Raw genomic sequence first — 26514 nt, 5'->3', positions numbered from 1 at the left:
ATCACTATTAGGAATTGGGAGTACAAAACGAGGATTTGTAAAGAAAAATGTTGGAGGATTTCGATATAAGACATGTGGAGACATTTTCTTTGCTAAAGTAAGGAAGCTTTGCTTCCTTGGCTCGTGAAAACCAATGTTTGTTTACAGGAGCAAAGCAGGCTAAATGAAAAGTGATTATTATGTTTTAAATATGGATTTTTTTCTTACAAAAACACATCGATTCACTATAGGAGGCCTTTATTCACCCCCGGAGCCATGTGAGGCACTTTTTATTATGGATTGATGCACTTTATTGGACTTGTTTTGGACTGTTGACAAGAAACACCTGCCCATTGCCATAATAGAGCTTGGAAGTGCCAGGATAATTTTTAATATAACTCCGATTGGATTTGTTTGAAAGAAGGAAGTCACTATACACCTAGGATGCCTTGAGGGTGAATAAATAATGGGCTAGTTTTTATTTTTGGGTGAACTAACCCTTTAAAATGAGTCATTACTCCAGTCTTCAGTGTCAAAGAAATAGTTTAGAAATTGTTCTAATATGCTGATTTTTGCTCAACAAGTATTTCTTATTATTATCAATGTTGAAAACATGTGTGCTGGTTAGTATTTCAAGATTTTTTGTTTTTAGAAAGTTCAATAGAACAGAATTTAATTTAAAAGTGACCCTGGACCACAAAACCAGTCATAAGGGTCAATTATCTGAAATAATTGAATAAATCATTTCTGAAAGCTGAATAAATAGGCTTTCCATTGATGTATTGTTTGTTAGGATGGGACATTTGGCTGAGATACAACGATTTGAAAATCTGAAACCTGAGGGTGCCAAAAAATTTGGGAAAATCGCCTTTGAAATTGACCAAATTAACTTTTTAGCAATGCATATTACTAATCAAAAGATTAGTTTTCATATATTTACGGTAGGAGATTTACAAAATATCTTAATGTAACATGATCTTTACTTAATATCCTAATGATTTTTGCCATAAAAGAAAAATCAATAATTTTGACCCATAAAATGTATTTTTGGCTATTGCTACAAATATACCCATGCTACTTAAGACTGGTTTTGTGGTCCAGGGTCACAAGTAGATTTTATTTGTGCATGTAAAAGTCTTTACTGTTACTTACTAATCATTTTAATGCAGTTAAAATGCATCCCGGCACTTATTATATTTAATTTAGTTCAATGTAATAATACAAAAGTGGCACTTTTATTATTATTTTTTTAAATAAAGTATTTTAAATGATTTAAAATATAGTTTATTAAAAAAAAAAACATTTAAATAATGTATGTTTTTATTCATTATTTTTTTAATTTGAAATATTTATCAGTGGGTTGATTTGGATCTAAGAAGCAGTATTTACACTCTCCCCTAAGGCACTATTGGTTATATGTTATGTATGTGTGCTACTTTTTAAAGTCGTCTTTCGCTTCGTAGTCATGATCCTTTCTCTCCCCAAAATCCTCTCAGACTGCTTGTTCTAATCAGCTCTTTTACACCTCACCTTTCTGCAGGGCTTCTGTATCGTTCGCTGTCTTTCATCAGCTCTTCTCTGATCTCCATGACAGCTGGGTGTAGTTTCACACGCATACACACACCGAGATGGGTTCACTCAGAGGTTCCCGTCTCTACACACTCACACAGACACACAGTCTTCTTTCGTTCTGACTCGGCCATGAACCCTGAACGGCCCACCCCCTGCTACGGTTCGGATTTTAAAAATTCCCTCAGTTATTCCCTCAGTTATTATGGTCGCTCCAACTGCGCTGAGGCAGTCATGTATTATTCCCAGTCTTATTGATGTAGATCAAAGACCCGAAGACGAGTTTAGCATCTGCAGTCTATGTGTCTGTCTGTTGAACTCTGTCGAACCGGTTCTCGGTTGGCTAAGTGGGTTTCAAATCGCTTGGTTTCATTCATATATTCTGTAGTAGAATCCGTAATGCAGCGGTGAGAATTTCATGCGGATCCTTCTGATTTATTTTTTATTAGCCTATCGCTTTACACCACTGAAGTTTTCAAGGAACTTTAGGGCTTTAATTCCCTGCTCAGTTTCATATTGATTAGAACATGGATGATTTCGGGAATACTGAACGGTTAATAAACTGATGCGATGTTAAAGGATTAGTTCACCCAAAAATGAAAATTGTGTCATTAATTGCTCACCCTCAAGTCATTCCAAACCCGTAAGACCTTCGTTCATCTTCAGAACACAAATTAATGTATTTTTGATGAAATCCGAGAGCTTTCTGACCCTGCATTTTATGAAGCTGGAGTAACCTGAGGGTGAGTAATTAATGACACAATTTTCATTTTTGGGAAACTGTCCCTTTAATGAACTGACAAGGAGGTTCGGTTAGATGTGTTAGCACTAAGAATTTTAGTGTTTCGAATGGTATGTATTTTTGAAAAATTTTATAGTACAGTCTCTCTCTTTTTTTTTTTTTCTTGTTTCTCCGTGTCACACCTGTAGGCGACTTCAAGAAGAAGAGTTGCAAGTTCGTCCGGCGTCTTTGCCAGCTATTCCGAACCCGTTCCCTGAGCTCTGCAGCCCCTCGGGATCTCCTGTGCTGAGCCCTGGATCTCTGCCACAGCCGTCGGAGTCACATGTAAGAGTTGAAAACAGACACTGCGCTTTGAGCCCTGTAGCTACTATCCATCAGACACGCATGCGATATTATATGAGTGATTTATTGCAGGTAGGAGACTTAAACCTAACTTCCCTGTTTCAGTATGTCTGGCATGCTTGTATGTTCTCATGTACATAAAAACCTGAAGGTGTACAGTGAGGTTAAGAGAAACTAACATTGACTGGACATTCTTCAGCATTTAATGACATTTCTATGGTATTTGTCTGTCTCTGCAACTAAAAACTAGTCTCACCCTACTTTGCATGGACGCCTGTAGCACATTGCTTGTTTCAAAACTTAGTGTGCTGCAAGATGTCTTGTTATATCTGTTATAAGCACAGTGCGCAGTTTTTTACTTAAAGGGATAGTCCACCCAAAAATTTAAATTCTCTTATTGATTACTCACCCTCATGTCGTTCCAAACCCGTAAGACCTTCGTTCATCTTCGGAACACAAATTAAGAAATTTTTGATGAAATCCGAGAGCTTTCTGACCCTGCATAGACGGCAACGCAACTACCACATTCAACACCAAGAAACGTTGTTAAAATAGTCCATGGTGACATCAGTGGTTCAACCCTAATTTTATGAAGCTCTTTTCTGTGTCAGCCTTTGCCATGTGTTCACGATATTACCACAATGCATACATGCGCATTCCTCTGATTGTAAACAAGACACAGCGCATCCTACAGCAGAACTCTGGCTTGTGCCAGTGGAGACTGACAAGGAAGAGGAGAAATTGTTGAATAAAGTGATTATTTTTGTTTTCTTTGTGCACAAAAAGCTTCATAAAATTCAGGTTGAACCACTGATGTCACATGGACTATTTTATCGATGTCCTTACTACCTTTCTGGGCATTGAACATGTCAGTTGCATTGCTGTCTATGCAGGGTCAGAAACCTCTTGGATTTTATCAAAAATATCTTAATTTGTGTTCATAAGATAAATGATGGTTTTACGGGTTATGAACGATATGACTGTAATTAATTTTCATTTTTGATTAAACTATCCCTTTATAGTAGCCTATGAAGTATTTAGCTTATCCTCAAGCTCTACTTGAGGTACACAAACACTTAAAGGAGAAGTTTACATCCAGAACAAAAATTTACAGATAATGTACTCACCCCCGTGTCATCCAAGATGTTCATGTCTTTCTTTCTTTATTTGTAGGACATTTTAGGATTTCTCTTCATATAATGAACTTCTATAGTGCCCCCGAGTTTGAACTTCCAAAATGCTGTTTAAATGCGTCTTCAAACGATCTCAAATGTGGTTGTAAACAATCCCAACCGAGGAAGAAGAGTCTTGTCTAGCGAAACGATCAGTTATTTTATTTTTTAAATGACAATTTATATACTTTTTAACCTCAAACACTTGTCTTGTTCTGTCTGAACTCTTTTTTTCTGGTTCAAGACAGTTAGGGTACGATGAAAAACTTCCCTCTTATTTTCTATCTCAACTTCAAAATCTTTCTACATCGCTGTTTTACCTTTTTTGTTAAGGGTGTTTGATCTTCTTTGCATGTGCACTTTGCAAACACTGGGTTGGTACTTCTGCAGTGATGTAGAATGATTTGGAAAGTATTTTTTAAGGTTGAGGGAGAAAATAAGAATGGAGTTTTTCGACATACCCTAACTGTCTTGAACAGGAAATAACACAGTTCAGGTAGAGCAAGACAAGACGAGTGTTTAAGGTTGAAAAGTATATAAATTGTAAAAAAAAAAAAAAACATGATGGTTTCGCTAGATAAGAGCATTTGGGATTGTTTGAAGCCGCATTTAAACTGCATTTTGGAAGATCAAACCTGTGGCACCATAGAAGTCCACTATATCGAGAAAAATCCTGAAATGTTTGCCTCAAAAAACATAATTTCTTTATGGCTAAAGAAAGGCAGACATGATCTTGGATGACAAGGGGGTGTTCTGGAAGTGAACTTCTCCTTTAACCTTTGTATTAGAAAAACTCAAAACAGTAAAAGTGTGTATATGCATACAGGACAAATGCATTACTTAATACTTAATAGATTCTAATTCTTTAAGTACTGCCTTTCACATTATTTATTTCATTTAAATAATTTCTTTAAATCAGGGGTGCCCAAACTCTGTCCCTGCCGGTGTCTGGCAGAGTTTAGCTCAAACTTGCCTCATCACACCTGCTAGGAAGTTTCTAGTATGCCTAGTAAGATATTGATTAGCTGCTTCAGGTGTGTTTAATTAGGGTTGGAGTGAAACTCTTTCTTTGTCTCCTCACAAATGTTCAAGACCTGGTTACGGCCTTGCTAAGATGTTCTGATATGCAACCGGGGTTAAATTGATCTAGGATGATTCAAACATCTATCTTGCGTAACTAAAATTGTTTCATATTGTTGCGCAGCGTGTTTTTCCCATAAGGATTGTTTCAAATCAGTCACTACTGAGGTTACATTTCAACTTGGATGCTGCCTTAGAAGGTAACAGCCAATGTAGACAGTGGAGCAGCTCGCTAGGTTTTAGTACAGAACAAATGACTCTCACAAAGCTTATCAGGTTGCAGGCGCACAGAGCGTTTCCTCTTTAATCTCCTGTACGCCCCACGCACACTTTTTCGACTTCACGGGGTCAGCCAGAGGGGTTGTTTTTAAAGCCTGTACTTTTCAAGTGTGTACTATTGTTGTATAATGAGTGCCCTACGAGATAATGTGTGCATCGGTCAAGCATTGACGCGAGTGCGAAATCCTGAACGGAAAAGTGTCAGTCTCTTTTTTTGGCCCTCGACCCCATCATATCTTTCCTTAGCATCCTCTGAGCGGAGACTCTTTTCTTGGCGATGAGAGTTGCTTTCCTTTCACACGCCGCTTGCGTTTCCACTTGCGAGTGTGTGTGGATGTGTATATTTGTCCAGGTCTGTGCCAGCAGTCAAAGCCCTTCCTTCCTCCTTCCTATCCTGTCTGTCCTTTCCCACAATTCCTTGCCTTAAGCTCTCTTTCCAAAGGGAAAAAAAACTTTATTTATGCTCGTTGGCATGCACACGCACATTAGAGAGATGGTGTTTTGTACGTCCTCTCTCTAAAGCGGTCCTGGAGCTTTGAGAAGTGAAGTGTCATTGTGGGGACGGCCCTGTGTTTCCAGTTCCTCACTGGGAGTGACCTCACCTCGGGTGGGGTGACATCTTGTGATGTCCTGTATGTGCTGGCTGACTCTATTTCTGTCTTTCCATGTGAATATGATCATTTTGTTGTCGTCAACACCCTGAGGACAGTCTATCCATCACTCCTTTGTCCAGTTTCTATTTCTCTCTATTCTGTCTTTCCAATCACCTACGGCCCCATCAACTGCTATACACTACTGCATTTCTTTAGTTTGTTCTTTGATTCATTTATTTGCTCCTCCTTTTTGCTCTTTTTTTATTATTTCATTGTTTGTTTGTTCCTTTTAATTCTTTTTCAGGTGTTTATTCTGGTTGTCTTTTGTTGTTTGTTTGTTTGTTTGTGTGTTTTGTTTACTTTCATTGTTTTGTTTGCTTGTTGTCTTTTCATTTTGTTTCTTTTTCTTTTGTGTTTTTGTTAGCTTGTTCATTATTTTCTTTGTTCTTGCTTATTATTTTTTCTTTATCCATTTAGTTTGTACTTTTTGTACCTTCTTTCTTTTTTCATTCTTTTGTTTGTTCCTTCTTAATTCTCTTTCAGTTGTTAATGTTCTTTTGTTTACTTTCTTGTATGCTTGTTGTGTTTCATTGGTTTCTTTGTTTATTCTTTTGCTAGCTTAGTTTGTTTGTTCTTTCATACGCCCTTTCCTTTCCTTTCATTGTTTTTTTTTTTTGTGCGTTCTTCTGTTCTCTTGTTTTTTTGTTCCTTCTTTTATTCTCTTTTGTTCAGTTTGTTCCTCCTTTCCTTCTTTGGTGTTTATTTGTTAGCTTGTTTATTCTTTTTTCGTTTTTGCTTTAGTTTTTTCTTTATCATGCTTTTTCTTTCTTTTGATCATTTTGTTGTTCTTTTGTTTTCTTTTTCTTTATTCACTGTCTGTTCATTTTGTTCTCTTTGTTTCATTTCCTCATTCTTTTGTTGTTTTTTATTTTGTTCTTTCATCGTTTCGTTTGTGCATTCTTTCAATCTCTTGTTGTTGTTTGTTTCTTCATTCCTTCTCCTTTGTTGTTTAGTTTGTTTGGTTCTTCTTTAGTTCCCTTTAATTGTTTTGTTTGTTCACTTGTTAGCTTATTCATTCTTGCTTATTCGTTTTTTCCCTTAATTAATTCTTTAGTTTGTACTGTCACTGTCTTTTGTTCTTTCTTTCAATCTTTTGTTTTTCTTTCTTTTGTTCATTTTGTTGTTCTGTCTTTCTTATATTCTTTCTTTAGTTTTTTTAAATTATTTTTTGTCTTTCTCTCCTAAATTAATCCCAAAGGCACTGCAACAAGCTCAGGTGGAAATATTCATCCAAGTTGGCAGATGAAGCTGAATGTAGTCATTTGTTAAAGGGGTTATCGGGTGCCACATGCACTTTTACAAGCTGTTTGAACTGAAATATGTGTTGGGAGTGTGTGTACACAGCCACCTTAGAATGACAAAGATCCACCTAGTAGTTTTCTTTTAATTAAGTAAAATAATTTGCCTCTTCTCATATCGAGCCGTTGCCTCTCAGATGCTTGTCGTTGTGGCGTAACACCGACAGAGGCCGCTCCTGCGATAGTTGATAGACAGTAGTGTTTTAGCATAGACCCGCCCAGAGTCAGAAGTAAACTGACAGCACTGAGGGAATGTGACTGCCGATCTACCTAAATGGGTTCGTGTTTACGCGAATCATTTCTCACCATACTGCTTTAAAAACGAGGGTCAGTATAAAGCAGTTTTGGCGAAGCTGCTGCTGAAAAATGGGTCTGTAACTATTCGTGTTCTTACTTCATCTCCACCAGAAGAAGTGAGTGTAATTTCTTTTTATGAATCTTTGCAAATTGCCTTTTAAATAATGTGCTAAAGTTAGCGCGTTTTACGATGAATGCGGCTAAAATGTAACTTACACTCTCAGAGTCTTTTCTATGTACTTCCATCTCAATATAATTCATAATCGCACGTTTATAATGAACAATGCATTAAGGTGATTGTCTATATACAAACCGTGTACGTTGTAGTAAAACTACATTAAGCTTAGCTTTGTAACGCTAGATGGTTTAAAACGGTGTCTGTTAAGATTAAGATGTCATCATGTACAATTATTTTAAGTCGTTTTGGATCAGTTATAACTGCATTAACGTTAACGAAATACCTGCAAAAGTGTTTACAGCCCGCAACTGCATACGAGTAAAGACCATATACATTTATGTATTTCAATATTAGGACGGGGTAAGTTATGTTAACCGATCACATTTTGCTCTCATTCAATCAGCTGAACACATCACGTTCGTCTCTATACCTCAGTAAACGGTCTTAGTACACTACCCTGACATACCCTTATACAAAGATAAATCAAAGTGACATTAAGTTTACTAACCATTCAGACACGTCCAGTATAAGCCGTAATTGCCGAACTTCTTTGCGGGTGTCATCTTGTTTCGGTTCCAACTCTGGTTTAAATTAAATTTTAAATGGATGGGGTTTTACAGTGTCTTCAAAGCCCCCCCTGTGCCATTTTCCCCCAAACTATACAACTATACCCCCAACTGTTGTCTAGGCAACACCCGGTGTGCTATGTAATGACACGCCCCACAGAACTGAGGGGCGGGGTGAGCAGAGGTTCATATCATTTAAAGGGCCAGGTACTGATATCGCTTGCTGAGAACGGAGGCATTTTTTACCAGGATTTTTTTACACTACCATAGAGAATTTTTAATCAAAGTATATTACAAACTTTTCATTAGGACCCTAAAGCATCATATTAACTTGTGGGAAATGGGCATCCATTGACCCCTTTAATATTTTCTTCAGTTTTGACCTATATTGATAAAAAATAGAGTAATTTAAAAATGTGGTAGTATATTATCACCCAGTATTTGTGTGTGCAATGTTTTTCTTTGTTTTCAGATTTAACTTAACAAAATCCTCATCAGTTTCTATGTGCGTCGCAAACATGCAGTGGTGTTGATTTTAAGATGTGCGCTTTTCACGGTGTTGGTCCGCCATAAAGACTATTTATACTAGTATTACTATAGTGCCTATTTTGGTAGTGCTACGAAGCACGCTGTGTACTTTATGCTGTAGTGTGAGTGGCAATCGAGACATACTATGCATCTCTCTTTAATTTGATTGTTGAGTCACTTCAGGTACGCCCACTACAGTATCCTGGCACAAAGCCTGGCAAGGTTTAGTTCTTTTGAACCTACAGCTGGAAGAGATTCTTTGTCTAGACTAGGGGTCATAAGATGGTTTGGAACGACTTGGAATTGTTTGCAAACATGGTCTTCCTCTCTTTTTGTGCTTTTGCCCTTGAGTGAGTGTAAAACAGCCCAAAATATCTGAAAACAGGACGCGGCTTTAGCTTTGAGGTTGAACCCAAGGCAGTCGCTGAGGTATGATTTTCCTATATCAAGACGTATAGGACATCCTGAGCGGTTGTGGTGATTTTGGTACCACAATTAGGTTATTAATTCATTGACTGTCTATTTAATATGTTTCAAAATATAATTTATTCCTGTCAAGACAAACCTGGATTTTGCTTCCAATTACTCCAGCCATAATTGTCGCATGCTGGTTCGGTGTTTAAAGGGGTCATCGGATGCCCATTTTCCACAAGTTCATATGATTTTAAGGGTCTGTAATATACTTTGGATAAAAATGATCAATGGCAGTGTAAAAGAACACTCTATTACCTTGTCAAAATCAGCTCTGCAAAAGATCAACTCATTTTATTGTTGTGTACACAAACTGCCAACACACATTAATGTTCAAACAACATGTAAAAGTTAGTTTTGCATCCGATGACCCCTTTAAGAAACATTTCTTCTATCAATGATAAAGTAACAGTTGTGCTGCTTTATATTTTTGTGGAAGCCATGCTTTTTGTACACTACCAGTCAAAAGTTTTTGAACAGTAAGATTTTTTTTTTTTTTTTTTTTTTTTTACATTTCTTCTGCTCACCAAGCCTGCATTTATTTTATCCAAAGTACAGCAAAATCACTAAAAGTTTTAAATATTTTTACTATTTAAAATAACTGTTTTATATTTGAATATATTTTAAAATGTAATTTATTCCTTTGATTTCAAAGCTAATTTTTTTTTAATCTAATTTGCTTCTCAAATTATTGTTATTATTATGTTGAGTATATATATTTTTTTCAGGTTTCTTTGAAAAACAGAAGAACAGCATTTATCTGAAATGGAAATCTTTTGTAACATTATAAATGTCTTTATCATCACTTTTAATCAATTTAAAACATCCTTGCTAAATAAAAGTATTTTTATTTCCACAAAAAAAAAGAGAAAAAAATGACAATGTATAATATATAATGTTACAAAGTTTTTGATTTAAGATAAAAACTGATCTTTGGATCTTTGTTTCTTCAAAGAATCCTGAAAAAATGTACTCAACTGTTTTAAATTTTGATTAAAAAAAAAATAAAAAATTTCTTGAACAGCAAATCAGCATATTAGAAGAATTTCTGAAGGATCATGTGACACTGAAGACTGTTAGTAATGATGCTGACAATTTAGCTTTGATCACAGGAATTAATTACATTTTAAAATATATTCAAATAAAAAGCAGTTATTTGAAATAGTAAAAATATTCACAATATTACTGATTTTACTGTATTTTAGATCAAATAAATGCAGGCCTGGTGAGCAGAAGAGACTACTCTCTTAAAAAAAAATTTTGACTGGTAGTGTATTTTTATTTTTTTCCCCCCAGGATTTTGTGATGAATATAATATTATTATTATTAGATATAATAGATATAATAATAATAATAATAGATAGATAGATAGATAGATAGATAGATAGATAGATAGATAGATAGATAGATAGATAGATAGATATAGATAGAAAAAATGAGGCAAATGTCTGTCATTAGCTTTTAATTCCTTCTCAGAATGATTCATAAATTCCTAGTCATAAAACATATAATGGAAACATATATTACATTACAGTTATTATTCCTGGAAATTAAATTAAAAATTGTTTATATACACAACAGTCATGTGGTGCTGTCATCATGTGGATAATCCAGTGAATTCTATGTGATTTATCACTTTTTATGTGGAACTTCATGGACGGCGACCAAAAGATAAGACCATTCATAACAAACGAATACGTCTGGCATCAGTGCACAAACATTCACATTATGTAATGCTTGAGTGAGTAAAAACATTAAAACTGATATTATAAACAGACCCCAGACCCTGATTGTGTGCCATATTCCAAGTCAAATAGCTGATGTATATCAGATGAAGTCTATTTTAACATTATAAGTTGCAAGTACATCTGAATAATTTACAGCAGTTATATCCCAAGGTGTTTAGCAAAATCTTGTTGATATTTCTACAGTCACACGGTATATGCTGTTACACCACCCAGCCCTAATGTTTCTGACCTTCGTTCATATTTTGTTCCCAGAAGTTGATGTCAGTTATGATGTTTTTTTTTTTTTTTTTAGAGAGTTTGAAGGGTCACACTTCCAGTAAGCGTGGCCGATTATGGTTCGCAATACTTTTTGGGCATTATTTTGGACATGATATTACTACTGAAGAATGCTGTAGATGGGTTATGCACACATTTGGTTTCTTAATGATCTCATGAGGATTGTCTGACCCTTAGTGACCGGCGGGCATTAGAAAGAACTGCCCAGGCATTGGCAGGCATGGCGTGGGCACAATGCGCATTGCTCAATGCAGTTATTAGTCTCTTGCTGAGCGTGGGAATGGAATAAATGCTGCTCCTGTGTTTGCGATACTGACAGTGCGTTAGTGTGATTATAATCAGGTGCTTGAGATCTCTGTCAATATGCGTCACAAAGATGGAATCTTTTGTAATTTCTTGTGCATGCTCCACAGAGGTCTTTCTGTATGTGCATTTATCTGAGCGCCTTTGTATTTATACTGGCACTGCCCTCAGACTAGACTAGATTACACTCTGCATGCATCCTCAACTGAAATTGTACTCCCTCTTGCGCAAACGCTCAGCAGTTTTAATCGGCAAGTTTTTTGACAGGTAATTTTGTATTGTATGATGTATGAGTTGTCACCCCAGTACTTGGCCACTTTTGTGTGCACGATTTTTGTGCGATAACTAGCAAAATGTCAAACCAACATTATTAAAGATTTTAATTTTCAAGAAAGATTACACAACTTTAAAAAAAATACACTACCAGCCAAAAGTTTTCTTTAAAGAAGTCTCCTGCTCACTAATCCTGCATTTCTTTGATCCAAAGTACAGCAAAAACAGTAAAATGTCTATAATATTTTTTTCTATTTAAAATAACTGCTTCCTATTTGAATTTTTTTTGTATTTTAAAATGTTATTTATTCCTGTGATCAAAGCAAAAAATATTTGCATCATTACTCCAATCTCACATGATTCGTCAGAAATCATTCTAATATGCTGATTTGCTGTTCAAGAAAAATTATATTATTATTATTATCAACATTTAAAACAGTTGAGTACATTTTTTCAGGATTCTTTGAAGAAACAAAGATCCAAAGATCAGCTTTTATCTTAAATCAAAAACTTTGTAACATTTATTTTTTTTAATTTAAAAAGAAATGATAGAAATTAATACTTTTATTTTGCAAGGATGATCAGAAATGATCATAAAGACATGTATAATGTTAGAAAATATTTTTATTTCAGATAAATGCTGTTCTTCTGAACTTTCTATTCATTAACGAAACCTGAAAAAACTCTACTCAGCTGTTTTCAACATGATAATAATAAATGTTTATGAGCAGCAAATCAGAATATTAGAACAATTTCTGAAGGATCATGTGACTGGAGTAATGATGCTGAAAATTCAGCTTTGAAATCACAGGAAAGAATTGCGCTTTAAAATGTATTTAAATAGAAAACAGATATTTTAAATAGTAATAATATTTCAGAATTTTACTGTTTTTGCTGTACTTTGGATCACAGAAATGCAGTCTTGGTGAGCAGTAGAAACAGTCAAAAAAAAAAAAAACTGTTCCAAAACTTTTGACTGGTCCTGTATGTTAAGAGACTTGTAAAAAGTAAAAAAGAAGTTATATTTTTAATAATAAAACATTAGATGTACAGTAACTTGTGTGAACTTTAAAATTTAAATGTAAGTACCTAAAATAATTTAAAGGGATAGTTCACCTAAAAATGAAAAGCTCAGAAAAACTCTCAGATTTAATCAAAAATATCCTAATTTGTGTTCTGAAGATAAGCGAAGGTTTTACGGGTTTGGAACGACATGAGGATGAATAATTAATGACAGAAGTTTCATTTTTGGCTGAACTATCTCTTTAAAAATAAATGATTAAATGAAATTTTTTTGAGAGAGAAACATTAATTCAGTCATTTAAATAATTAAATATTTAAGTTTTTGTAGTTAAACTAGTAGAGCATATCACTAATGTGGTAGGTTTGATTCCCATGGAACGCATGGATAGATAAAAAGTGCGTGCTTTGAATGCCCTGTAGGTTGCTTTGGATAGCGTCTCCCGAATACATAAATGTAAATGTTTTTTAAAATGACGTGCATTGATGAATCGCCCACAATAAGACCCAAAGCATGCATTAAGAAAAAAAATGGGGTCAATTTTGATTGCACATTAACTTTAAGCTTGTGTGTAACTTCTTCGAGTGGTGTTTGTGTTAGTTTAAAACGGCAAGAGCGCACAGGTCTGCCGGAGTGGGATTAATTAGGATTCGCTAGATTTTCTTATTTACTCGTTTCTTTACGCGCGTACAAATACTAATACGGCATTCTGTGCATGAGTGATCCATCTCTGATGTAGTAACTCGAGTTTCAAGCGCTGAACCTGGCGTGACCTCCGCTGGATTCTGCGAGCGAGTGATTAATGGCGGTGAGCCAGAGCGTGGAGCCGCAGGGGGTGCGTGTCTGTGAGTTTGTGTACAGTGCGAAACGACACCAGGCCCTGAAGACTCTCGTAAAAGTCAGACCATAAAGTGACAAGTGATTGAGTGCTAGCAACATACACAAAACCAACACAGACACATCTGTGCGCTAGTGTGTGAGCGACAGTGACACCTAATGTGTTTGTTGAGCTAGTCATCTTTGTTTTCAGACCGTCTGGATTTTTGGAACATACACGTAGCAACAAATCAAAACAATACGACTGCGTTTCATGGCAGATATCAGGTCTGTTATTTATATGTAGGTGTACATCCGCAGACTGAGAACAGCCGAATTGCCGACTGAGAACAGAATGTTCAGGTTGATGGATTAGGTTTTTATTTGAGAATATCACATGACCCGTATGTACTGTCTCCTTTTCCAGCACCTGTTTATTAACAGAGATGAACGCCAATCATCAAAATCGGCTTTAAACAAGGCCTGAGAAGTTGGCATGCTTTGGGAGATGTTTATGAGGTTAATGTTGATAAGTTTAGCCTGTTTTACTGTTGTTGGTGTTATTACTTGGCATTGGAAACAATCATATGATGCTGTATATCATTGTTCTTCAACTCCACTGTCTTGTGGAGTTCATCTCCAATCCTGAAGACCTTGATTAGCTTGTTTAGGCGTTTTTGATCAGATTTTGAGCTGAAATTTCAAGGGTCGGAGCAGACAAGAATACTGCAGTGCAGATATTCACTTGGGTATGAGCTTTTGAAAAGTGTATTTGAAGAATATTTTAATTAAGTTTTATTTTTTTAATGTCTTTAGATAAATGTCTTTGTTAATTTTTATATACGTTTTAATTCATTTAAAGGGTTAGTTCAGCCAAAAATGAAAATTACCCTATGATTTTCTCACCTACACTTTTGAAAATAAAGGTGCTTCACGATGCCATAGAACGTTTTTTGTCTAAATGGTTCCATAAAGGATCTTTAACATCGGAAGAGCCTTTCTGTTTCACAAAAGCTTATTTGTGGTGAAAGAAGGTCTTTCAGATTATAAAAATGTAAGAAAGTGATAGTTCTTTAAAAAAACCTTTGACAGAATGGTTCTTTGTGGAACAAAAATGGTTCTTCTAGTCTATGGCATCGCTGTGATGAACCTTTTAAAGCACCTTTATTTTTTAAGAGTGTAGGTGTATATGACTTTCTACTTTTTAGACAAGTACAGTTAGAGTTATATGAGTAAATGACCTGGCTCTTTCAAGCTTTATAATGGCAGTGAATGGATGTTAAGATTTTAAGTCCAATAAAGTACATCTATCCATCATTAGAAGTGCTCCACACAGCTCTGGGGGGTGAATAAAGACCTTCTGAAGTGAATTGATGCATTTCTGTAAGAAAAATATCCTTATTTAAAACTTTATAAACCCTAATCTCTGTGTTTTGTTTACAGCAGAAGAAAGAAAACCAGTCTCCTCTTGGCTTATATCGAAATCCTCTGAAATGTTTTTTTTTTTGTACTTTTAATTTGTGAAAGGTATTTTGTTTTGCTTTTTCCACTGTGCTTCCGCATTTGTTTTATGTACGTTTTTTTGTAAAGTTTATAACATATGCATCAATTCGGTTCAGGAGGCTTTTTTTGGACTTTAAATTCTCATCAGCCATTCACTGCCATTATAAAGCTTGGAGGAGCCAGGACTTTTTAAATATAATCCGATTGTATTTGTCTGAAAGAAGAAAGTCACAAAACTAGGATGGCTTGAGGGTGAGTAAATCATGGGATAATCATCATTTTTGGGTAAACTATCCCTTTAATGCATTGAATTAAACTAAATAAAAATGAAAAAGGAAAGGAAAGGAGGTGAAGTGAGGCCAAGTATGGTGACCCATACTAGGAATTTGTGCTCTGCATTTAACCCATCCAAGTGCACACACACACAGTAGTGAACACACACACAGTAGTGAACACACACACCGTGAACACACACCCGGAGCAGTTGGGGGTATGGTGCCTTGCTCAAGGGACTCACCTCAGTCGTGGTATTGAGGGTGGAGAGAGTGCTGGTTATTCACCTTCCCCACCGACAATCCCTGCCGCACCTGAGACTCGAACCCACAACCTTTGGGTTACAAGTCCGACTCTCTAACCATTAGGCCATGGCTGCCCCAGAAATGTTGCTTTGACAGCTAGCTGAAATAAAATAAGTCAAATCTGTATTATCTAATTTTATTTCAGATAACTTCTATTTTGTTTCAAGTAATATGTTTTTGTTTTAGTTATATTAATCATAAGGTGCTGTAACAGTACTTAAAAACCAGAAGATTGAATAAAAGGCCCTTTGCTTTTCTTCTGTCTCTCAAACTGCCTTTTCTTAGCTTCAAAGTCACATCTGCCACAGAATATTACAAGTTACCCAGCAAAACCTGACATCCTTTGAAAAATTTCATGGCTATTTTGACTCCCTCTGACCAAATGGATTCTTTCATTTATATTAAAATATTAAAATCAGATATTCCATTGAATTTCATTGTTTGTCTTCTAGCTTCTAAAGACGACCACATCTAAGTTGTAAAAGAAACCTTTGTATACTGTGTCCTCACTTACTCTGCAGTTCAGACAAGCTTAGACGCCCTCAAAACTAGCTTTGCTTTGATGATAGGCTGACATTTGTTAACTTATAACTGAACTCAACTGCTCCAAGCAGCATGGGACTACACTTTATTTAGTCTGTCTTGTCCTCGGGATGCTGCGGTCAGCTGACGAGACTTTCCGTGAATGCTTTGCCTGATTGGAAAAAATCAAATTTCTCTGTGTCATCTTTCTTATTCTCTTCAAATGGTGTGCGTGTCAAGAGAGACGCATGATACTGTACTGTACAATGCTTAATTTACCGCTGCCAAATTAGCTAACATTAACTGTACATATATATACAAAGGCTGGTTGTTTGGGTTGCATGTTAGGCGTCTGGTTTCCTTGCATGTTTGCGCAAACCGTTTGTCTTGTTTGCGCTGTCTCATTTCACATCAATCCATAACTCATCCAAGATGAGAAGGATGTCTAAGAAGTTTGTTCCACAGAATTTACCATGTGACCTTTCACGTATAAATACACATGCAGTAGTTAAAGTCAAAAGTTTACATACACCCTGCAAAATGTTAATTATTTTACCAAATGTATGTTATTTTTTTATTTATTTAGTACTGACCTGAATAAGATATTTCACATAAAAGACATTATCAAAAATAAAAATTGTTGAATTTATAAAATGACCCCTTTCAAAAGTTTACATACACTTGATTCTAAATACTTGTTACCTAACTTAACCACAAATGTGTTTTTTTTGTGTGTTTAGTGATTGTTGTTCATAAATCCCTTGTTTGTCCTGAACAGTTCTTCAGAAAAATCCTTCAGGTCCCACAAATTATTTGTTTTTGTCAGCATTTTTGTGTATTTGAACTCTTTCCAACAATGACTGTGTGATTTTTGAGATCCATCTTTTCACACTGAGGACAACTGAGGGACTCATACGCAACTATTGCAGAAGGTTTAAACATTCACTGATGCTCCAGAAGAAAACTTGATGCATTAAGAGCTGGGGGGTGAAAACTTTTTGAATTCGAAGATCAGGGGAAATGCAACTTATTTTGTCTTCTGGGAAAACTGTAAGTATCTTAGCTTCTGAAGGGCAGTACTAAATGAAAACAATATGATATTTAGGCAAAATAAAAAAAAATTACACATCTTTGTTCAAAAGATTCAAAAGATTACACACCTGGCTCTTAATGCATCGTTTTTCCTTCTAAAGCATCAGTGAGCATTTGAACCTTCTGTAATAGTTGCATATGAGTCCCTCAGTTGTCATCAGTGTGAAAAGATGGATCTCAAAAGCACACCGTCATTATTAGGAAGGGTTCAAATACACAAAAATACACAAACAAGGGGCTCATAAACAACAATCATTAAAAAAACAAATGTGGATCATTCAGGTAACAACACAGTATTAAGAATCGAGTATATGTAAACTTTTGAACAGGGTAATTTTTTTTATAAATTCAGCTGTTATTTTTTTTTGTGGACTACATGTAAACGTCTTCTATGTGAAATATATTTTTCAGGTCAGTACTAAATAAAAAACATGCATTTTGTATGATCCTTCTTTTTTTGTTAAAATAATTAATATCTTGCAGATTCTGCAAGGTGTATGTAAACTTTTGACTTCAACTGTAGGTGTGTGCTATAGTTTCTACAAGAGCACCGCTAAAGCATTTGTTCAGTTGAAACACCACACAGACACAGTTTTTTTTTTTAGCATTTGAGGCACGGTCGGTCAGGCTTATGTGTTTAAGGTAAGACTGCAAGTAGCAAAGGTCACAGTCTAATTCACATGTATTTATGTAGCTTTTTTAACAATGGTAAATGTCACAAAGGAGCTTTACAGGGTGTGATGCCTAAAATCCCAGTGAGTCAGCACAAAGTAACTGGCACAGAAATCCGTTAAATTGACGGTTTGTGAACGTGGCATTGGCATAAGAAGTTTAATTTTATTTCATTAGACATCCTGATTGCTGAGTTAGCAAGGTTCCTTTGTTATATCTTGCTGACCTACCATCTAAAGCATATTAATGAGTTTGGTTTCTAAGGAGAAAGAGACTTTGACTTTCTCTTGTAAAAACAGTGAGCAGGGCATTGCATTCCCTGTCTCATTTCGTGCCATTAGGTAGGATGATGCACATTTGAACACTTTTTAGACCCATCACACCATTGACAATCCACGTATTTGTTTACCTGTCTCCTGAGTCACGCTCTGTGTGAGAACCGCTTTGTATTCTTAGTTCACACAGTCAAACAAACTCGAATGCCCCATTTAGCAGAACCTCTGCCAAAAATCTCCTCCCAGGTGACCCATTAAAGGTTTGTGCTGTGAAATAAGACACCGTCGCAGCAGAGTTGAATATGTCTGTGCGTGTGGATCCTGTCTCCACCCTAGTGTACACTCAACACCAGTTTGCTTCGGTTTGTGTGCCAGGACACACTACACAACACACACACTCACACAGACACACACACTGGCCAGTCAGCTGACTGCAACACAAACCCTTGAGAGATGACATGAGCCAACATTGCCCAAAACATCAGCATGAGAAAATGATCCTCTCCTCAAACTACCCTTGTCCCTCTTGATTCCTAATTCTTCTCGAGTGGTATCTTTATCTCTGGACTTTTGATGTCATTTAATTGGAAAATTAAATTTCAGGAGAAACAATGTACCGACTCATGATGATTGCTGGAGCTTGATATTGTTTGAAGAGCGAGAAGGACACTGAGGACCAGGGGATAAAAAAAAAATTTCAGTAATGGTGCCAGACTACAGCTTCAAATGCTGTTTAATGCAATCTATTTATTCTAAATCTGTCTATTTAAATTTTTTATTTTTATTTAATGATTATATTATTTATTTTTATTATTTTTTTTACTGTAACTGTGTTACCTGAATGACGCACAGATTTTTTTTGTGATATTTTTTTTTTTTTTTTTTTTAGTTCGTTTGTCCTGCATTTTTTGCGCATTTGAACCCTTTTCACAATGAGGGCAACTGAGGGACTCATATGCAACTATTACAGGAGGTTCAAACATTCCCTGGTGCTCCAGAAGGACAAAGGATGCATTATGAGCCAGGGGTGTGAACTTTTGAACAGAATGAAGATGTGTACATTTTTCTTATTTTGCCTAAATATCATATCATATTTTTAAAATTTTGTACTGCCCTTCAAAAGCTACAGAAGATACCTGCATGTTTCCCAGAAGACAAAAAAGTGATGTTTACCCTGATCTTCAAATTCAAAACGTTTTCACCCCTCGGCTCTTAATGCATTGTGTTTCCTTCTGAAGCATCACTGAGCATTTAAACCTTCTGTAATAGTTGCATATGAGTCCCTCACTTTTCCTCAGTGTGAAAGATGAATCTCAGAATCATACAATCATTGTTGGAAAGGGTTCAAATACACAGACAAGCTTGCTGTTTAACGGTTCAGGACAAATAAGGGACTCATGAACAACTATTACTTAATAAAAACAAAAAAACAGCTGTGGGTCATTCAGGTAAAAACACAGTATTAAGGATCAAGTGTATGTAAACTTTTGAACGGGGTCAATTTTTATAAATTCAACTAAATAAAAAATATCACCTCTCCAGTTAAGGATAGATTTTTGATATGCATATCGTTCATCTCTGTTTTTATCCTTTATTCATTCTGGGTTTGTTTCAACTTTCCACTTGCTGATAAACTGTTAAACACGTAGGGTTGCAGAAACATGTCTCTCTCTCTCTGTATCTCACACACAGACTGGCTCCTCTCCATGAAACCTGAAACTTCCAAAGCTGTCACTGACGTTTATCCCCTGAGATCTCTAAACAAAGGCGTGTGTGTGTGTATGTATGTCAGGGCAGGTTATATTTTTTGCCTGTGTGTGAATGTGGATTTTTACAGTATATTTGTGATGTCATTGAAAGGCAGGGTCAGTTAGAGTTCAGTAAACTGCGGGTGGTAATAATTCCTGCGTTTGAGTGTACATGCGTGTGCGTGGGGTTAAAATCAAATTTGCTCTGTCTAGTTAAGTAATAAGAGTGAGGTGAGTGATCGCAGCACACAGGACTGTTTACAAATGAACTTACGAGGCCGTATTTCCAGACAGCCACAGGTTTCTCATAGTCTCATGCACTTTTCTAATTTATATGTTAGACAGGGTCTTATGCTGAATTCTACGTTTACTTCTATTTAAATGGATGGCTATTTAAGTTAGATGGACCATTTCCCATTATTCAGTCTCTTATTCAGTTGTAATAGCTTCTTGTTTCTGATGTCTTTGATCTTCCACTGTGAAGGTCAGTCTTGCTGAGGAGTGTTTGTGCACTGCAGCCAGTCAGTTTAATTGGTTTCTCACCCACATATGTGTCCCTGGACTACAAAACCAGTCTTAAGTCGCTGGGGTATATTTGTAGCAATAGCCAAAAATACATGATATGGGTCAAAATTATTGATTTTTCTTTTATGCCAAAAATCATTAGGAAATTAAGTAAAGATCATGTTACATGAAGATTTTTTTGTAAAATTCCTACTATAAATATATCAAAATGTAATTTTTGATTAGTAATATGCATTGTTAAGAACTTAATTTGGACAACTTTAAAGGTGATTTTTCTCAGTATTTTGATTTTTTTTGCACCCTCAGATTCCAGATTTTCAAATAGATGTATCTCAGCCAAATATTGTCCTATCCTAACAAACCATAAATCAATAGAAAGCTTATTTGTTGTTTACTTGCATGTGATGTATACATCTCAGTTTTGTAAAATTTAACCTTATGACTGGTTTTGTGGTCCTGGGTCACATATGCTTATATATGCATACATGCATCTGTGTGCTTATGAGTGTGGTCTGTGCTTGCAGACACACACACTCTCTCTCTCTCATACTCATGGTCAAACCCAGAGCAGTTTTTAGATGCACATGAGTTTGATTATGACACAGCACTGCATTGTACTCGCTCACACGCTCACAGAAATGCTGAGTAAAGCCAGTCACAACTCTTCAAATTACTATATAAACCCGATAACCTCTGTCTGTCTTACTGTCTCTCTCTGTCTGTCTTATTTTCTGTATGTCTTACTCTTTTGTTATCTAGCTGTCAGTCAGTTTCTTTCTCTCTCTGCTTGTCTGCCTTTTTTGCCATCTATATACTGGCCTAAGTATCGTGCGGTGTATTTGTCTGTCTACCTATATATTTAACTGTACTGTATACCTGTCTGTTTAAGAATTTAACTGTATTTTACTGTATGGGGAGAGCAGGGTGAGTCGAGCAGGGTTTTTTTTACGATGTGTTTAAAGTGAGTGCATGACAGTAATGGGTCCAACTTAAATATGTACATTAATTTCAGGATGTGGTAGATCCTTGGGAATAATCACTTTGGATCTACAATAAACTGCTTTCAAGAAGAAAAAAAAAAGTAGTCCTGTGGCTCAACTTGCCCCCGTGAAGTTAAACTGTGCTACTGATTATACTAAAGTAAAATTTAACTTGTTCACCTCATGCTATATGAAATAAAGAAAAACTAAATTTTTTCAAATCTGTGAGACTTGTGATGAGCTGGCCCTCCAGTCTATGGAGTTTCCCCATCTGTGGCTCAAGATACTGGGTTAGGCTCCAGCTCCCTGTGACCCAGAGTTTTGGGCAATCGAATGGATGAGTGGATGACTTCTTAAGTTTTATTTAAAGCTAAAGTTCAAAACTTTGAAGCCATTTTTTAAATTTTTAAAAAAAATGTTAGAACAAAAAGTTCAAATGGAAGAACGTAAAGGGAACCCCGGGTGTTAACACTTGTGTGGCTTAATGTAACATAATTGATGTCTCTTACTGAAATGTGTAGTAGAAAACCCATAAAAGATTTCGTTATTTTAAAAAAAATCCACGTTTTATACACATTTTGGACTTTGGGGGGCACCATTGTTTGGATGATGTAAAATGGTTGCACTCTGTGAGCTACTGGTGCTACCTGTTGCTATTTTGACCCCAACATATCTTAGAAAATAAAATACTGATACGATGCTACATTGTGTAGCTTTTGGTTGTAATTTTTAGTCGAAGGGCGATAAGAGATGCAATGCAAGTCTTCACTGCTTTCCTAGCGATAAGAAGAGGAAAAAAGAATGGAAAGATGCCTGTGGACAAATAAAACTTCCTAAAGACCCGTGTCTTTGTTCTCTTCCCTTTAGCCTTGATGCCTTTGAAGCTTTTAGAAGCCCACATATACTGAAAGGGCTTATAAGTGGCAGAGACAAGAAATGCTAGATGCCATCCTGATAGCATGTGAACATGTCGAAACTTGTCATGACACTGCAGCCACTGAAATAATTTCTCAGCGCAGATTTCACTTGATATCCAGGGGTGTTCAGACTCATTGTGTGGAAAAATCAATGGTACTGCGCTTATATCCATCTCCACCTGTAAGCTCTTTCAGTAGCTGTGGACATCGTATCAGTGTTTAATTTTAGGAGTTGTGTTGCAGTAAAAAATAGCAACAGGTAGTGGCAGTAGCTCACCAAGTGCAACCATTTCACGTAATCGAAATAATGGCACCCCTCCCCCCAGATAGCTCTAAATTTTTTAAAACTGTGGATTTTTTTTAAATGTTTTTTTTAAAATAAATCTTTCATGGGTTTTCTACTACATTATGGGTTACAAAGGGTTACAGTTCCGCCTAAAATGAAAAGTAGCCCATTATTTACTCACCCGCAAGGCATCTGAGATAAATTTAAAATTTTTCTGTCTCTTTCAAGCTTTATAATGGCAGTGGGTGGGTGTTTCTTTTCAACAGTCAAGATAAACAAAACAAGTCAGATAAAGTGCGTCCATCCATAATAAAAAGTGCCTCACATGACTCCGGTGGGTGAAAAAAGGCCTCCTGTAGTGAATTGATGCATCTTTGTAAGAAAAATATCCATATTCAAAACATAATAATCACTTTAATCTGGCTTGCGCTTAAAGTTGAGGCTTTATTTATTATGGATGAATGCACTTTATCAGACTTGTTTTGGACAGTTGAAGAGAAACACCCAACCATTGCCATTATAAAGCTTAGAAGAGCCAGGACAATTTTAAATATAACTCGGATTGCATTTGTCTGAAAGAAGGACATCATACACGCCTAGGATTTTTTAACTTAATTGTCCAATTTTTTGCAGAACAAAAAAGTTCAAAACAGAATGAAAAAAAAAAATTTTAGTCTAAAATGATTCAAATGTAGTATTACAGTAAAATAATACTTAAAGTATTCAAATTACCCCACACCTATTATTTCAAAGGATTAGTTTAAATTGTCACTAATTGCTCACCCTCATGTCATTTCTAACCCTTAAAACCTTCGTTCATTCTTGGAACACAGAAATAAGATATTTTTGATGAAATCCGAGAGCTTTCTGACCCTGCATACAGTAACACAACTGAAATGTTCCAGGTCCAGAAACATAGCAGGGACGTTGGTAAAATAGTCAATGTGACATCCAGGACTTAAAACGTAATTTTACAAAGCTACGAGAATACATTTTGTGCGTAAAGAAAACAAAAATAACAACTTTATTCAACACTATTTAACTTTTTTTACCAATGTGCTACGTTTCTAGACCGCTGCTGTCAATGGAGGGCCAGAAAGCTCTCAGATTTCATCAAAAATATCTTAATTTGTTTTCTAAAGATTAACAAAGGTCTTACGGGTTTGAAACGACATGAAGATAAGTAATTAATGACAGAATTTTCATTTATGGATGAACTATGCCTTTAACAAACCTCATCATTTAGCAGTTTAAAGTTAACATAATGCGAACTGCATAGCCTCATATTATACCTTCCTAAAGCACAAACACGTGTGATATTTTTCAAATTTCTCTGTTATTGTCAGACACAAAAAGCAAAAAGAGTTGTAGTTACCAATTATTCCATGGGCCTCTCTTCATCACAGAGTAAGTAACATGGATAACTCTTCGAATATTTGTTGTCACATCACCAATTGTGACCCTGGACCACAAAACCAGTCATAAGGTTAAATTTTACAAAACTGAGATGTATATATAATATGAAAGCTAAATAAGCTTTCTATTAATGTATGGTTTGTTAGGATAGGACAATATTTGGCTGAGATGCATCTATTTGAAAATCTGGAATCTGAGGGTGCAAAAAAATCAAAATCCTGAGAAAATCACCTTTAAAGTTGTCCAAATTAGGATCTTAACAATGCATATTATTAATCAAAAATTACATTTTGATACATTTACAGTAGGAATTTTACAAAAAAAATCTTCATGGAACATGATCTTTACTTAATTTCCTAATGATTTTTGACATAAAAGAAAAATCAATAATTTTGACCCATGCAATGTATTTTTGGCTATTGCTACAAACATACCCCAGCGACTTAAGACTGGTTTTGTGGTCCAGGGTCACAATTTTGTTTATGGTTCCCTAGAAACAAGGGGTGGCTCAACTTCCCCACAGGCTCAGATCATCTCGACCTCCCCCACATGCCTAACTAACCGTATTCCTGGCTGTCTAACTATATTTAACTTGTCTAACTATATCTATACCTGTCTGTCTAACCATACAACTGTATTCCTGTCTATATAACTATCTCTATATCCGTGCATATATAATCATAGAACCTAATGTATCAGAAGTGCTGGCCATATACTGTGACCTCTGTTCTATTTTTGGATTACCTCTTCCCTCGTTATACAAACTGCGAACAATGGCCGAACAACCCTCTATTAACTCCAAACAAACACTTTGTTGCCATGTGACCTTCAGAATGTTTGCGAAACCTTTATTTAACATTTAAAGATCCTCCCATGTGACCCGCAGAGGCGGGACGGAGCAGTGGAGAGCAAACGTTTGCTCGTAGCCACATGATTGTGAGGATGCGTTTGAACAACATTGGGTAAACGCTCTTATGTCGTAAAGCTTCTAGAAAATAGCATTTGCAGCAGTCGAATGAGCAATGAAACAATGCTCTGCAAACCGTCTCCTCTGCTATAATGGTCTTGCCAATAACTCAACCCCCAACATCCTTTTCTTCATGGTGTCGAGTCAGATTACATGATACGGTTCTCTTCTGTCTGAGAGGACAGAATGCTGTGTTTTTGAATTTTTCTATGCTTAAAATGAATGCATACATGCTGCTTCAAATAGTGAGAAATGGTACGGTATTGAGAATGTGGAGTATGAGAAAGAAAATCACTAGTTTTACTGGGGAAGTGTTGTGGGAGGAGGGATTTTGCTGGGATTTGGCCTCTGTTGTGTGTGTTTAAGAAACACTCTCCAGTTGTGATTATGCTGAGTTTTGAGAAAAAGAGAGGGAATGGTTTTCTTTGGCTGTGGAGTTCAAAGCCAAACTTCAGGGGGGAAATAGGAGTGAAAAAAAAGAATGAGAACAAAATCTCACTCTGTGTGTGTGTCGTGAGAGCTGGATGTGGGGCTCTGTCTCAAGGCTTTCTGAGAACCAGAGAGAATTTGAAACTTTGACAGAAGCCAAGGCAAAGTTTGATGTGGGGGAGAAAGAGAGAGCAAAGTTGTGGAAAAGTGAGATGGAGAGACAAAGGAAGGGATGATGGAAGGTAAGGGAAGAGTGAGAGGAAGAGACAGAAGGGGGTATGTAGAGGAAGAAACGTTGTTATTAATGGTCGGTAATGTGCACTTTCCAAAGACTGATGTAAAAGAAAGAAAATAAAATGTGCACAAACGTAATGAAATCAACATTTAATTATTCAGTATTTATTTTAACTTTACAATTTTCATTTCATTTAGTATTCCATTAAAGTATATATTTATTGCACTTTAAAAACTAAAATAAAGTAGAATAGTTAATTAGTTAATTAGTTTCATTGTTGGCTAAGGTTTTTTTTTTTTTTAAACACATACTACACAAATTAGCTTACTAAATTTTCTGGTATGTAAAATATATGTATGTATGTGTATATATATAATACAGTTGCAATCAAAATTATTCAACCCCCCAGAGACTGCAGTACTTTACAAATAAAAGCTTGTCTGAAGTTTCAGGACTTTATAAAAATTGCATCTACAACAGTTTACTTTCATATTAAAAGTGACAATGTCAATATATAATGTAATGTATTTGAGTTATAGGATTTTTTAATAACACAGCTATGTCAGAATTATTCAACCCCTATTCAACATTGCCGTTTTAAGTCATTTATTTTTGTGGTAGGGAACAAAATTATCCTAAAACACAATTAAGGCTTTAGAAACTATAAAAAAAAAAACTGAATCAGCTTGAGATGTTACACATCTATACATTTATCCCATGCATGCAAAATACTTTATCTAATAGTGTACTAATGCCTTTGTAGATTTGGTTTTAGAAA

The 26514-nt window shown here is 35.8% G+C and overlaps 1 protein-coding gene across 1 annotated transcript in view; it reads left to right on the top strand.

Moving 5' to 3' along the window:
- Window positions 1-26514, top strand: part of grb10a (growth factor receptor-bound protein 10a) — a 70690-nt gene that overhangs the window by 25302 nt on the left and 18874 nt on the right. Inside the window, exon 5 of the mRNA XM_073823383.1 lies at window positions 2479-2614. Coding sequence (XP_073679484.1) covers window positions 2479-2614 — 136 coding nt within the window. The remainder of the gene's footprint in view (window positions 1-2478; window positions 2615-26514) is intronic.

This window comes from Garra rufa, chromosome 18, assembly GCF_049309525.1.
Source record: "Garra rufa chromosome 18, GarRuf1.0, whole genome shotgun sequence".
NCBI classification, from domain to species: Eukaryota; Metazoa; Chordata; class Actinopteri; order Cypriniformes; family Cyprinidae; genus Garra; species Garra rufa.
The sequence above is the reverse complement of the archived record's forward strand: the minus strand, read 5'-3'. Positions and strand labels throughout refer to the sequence as shown.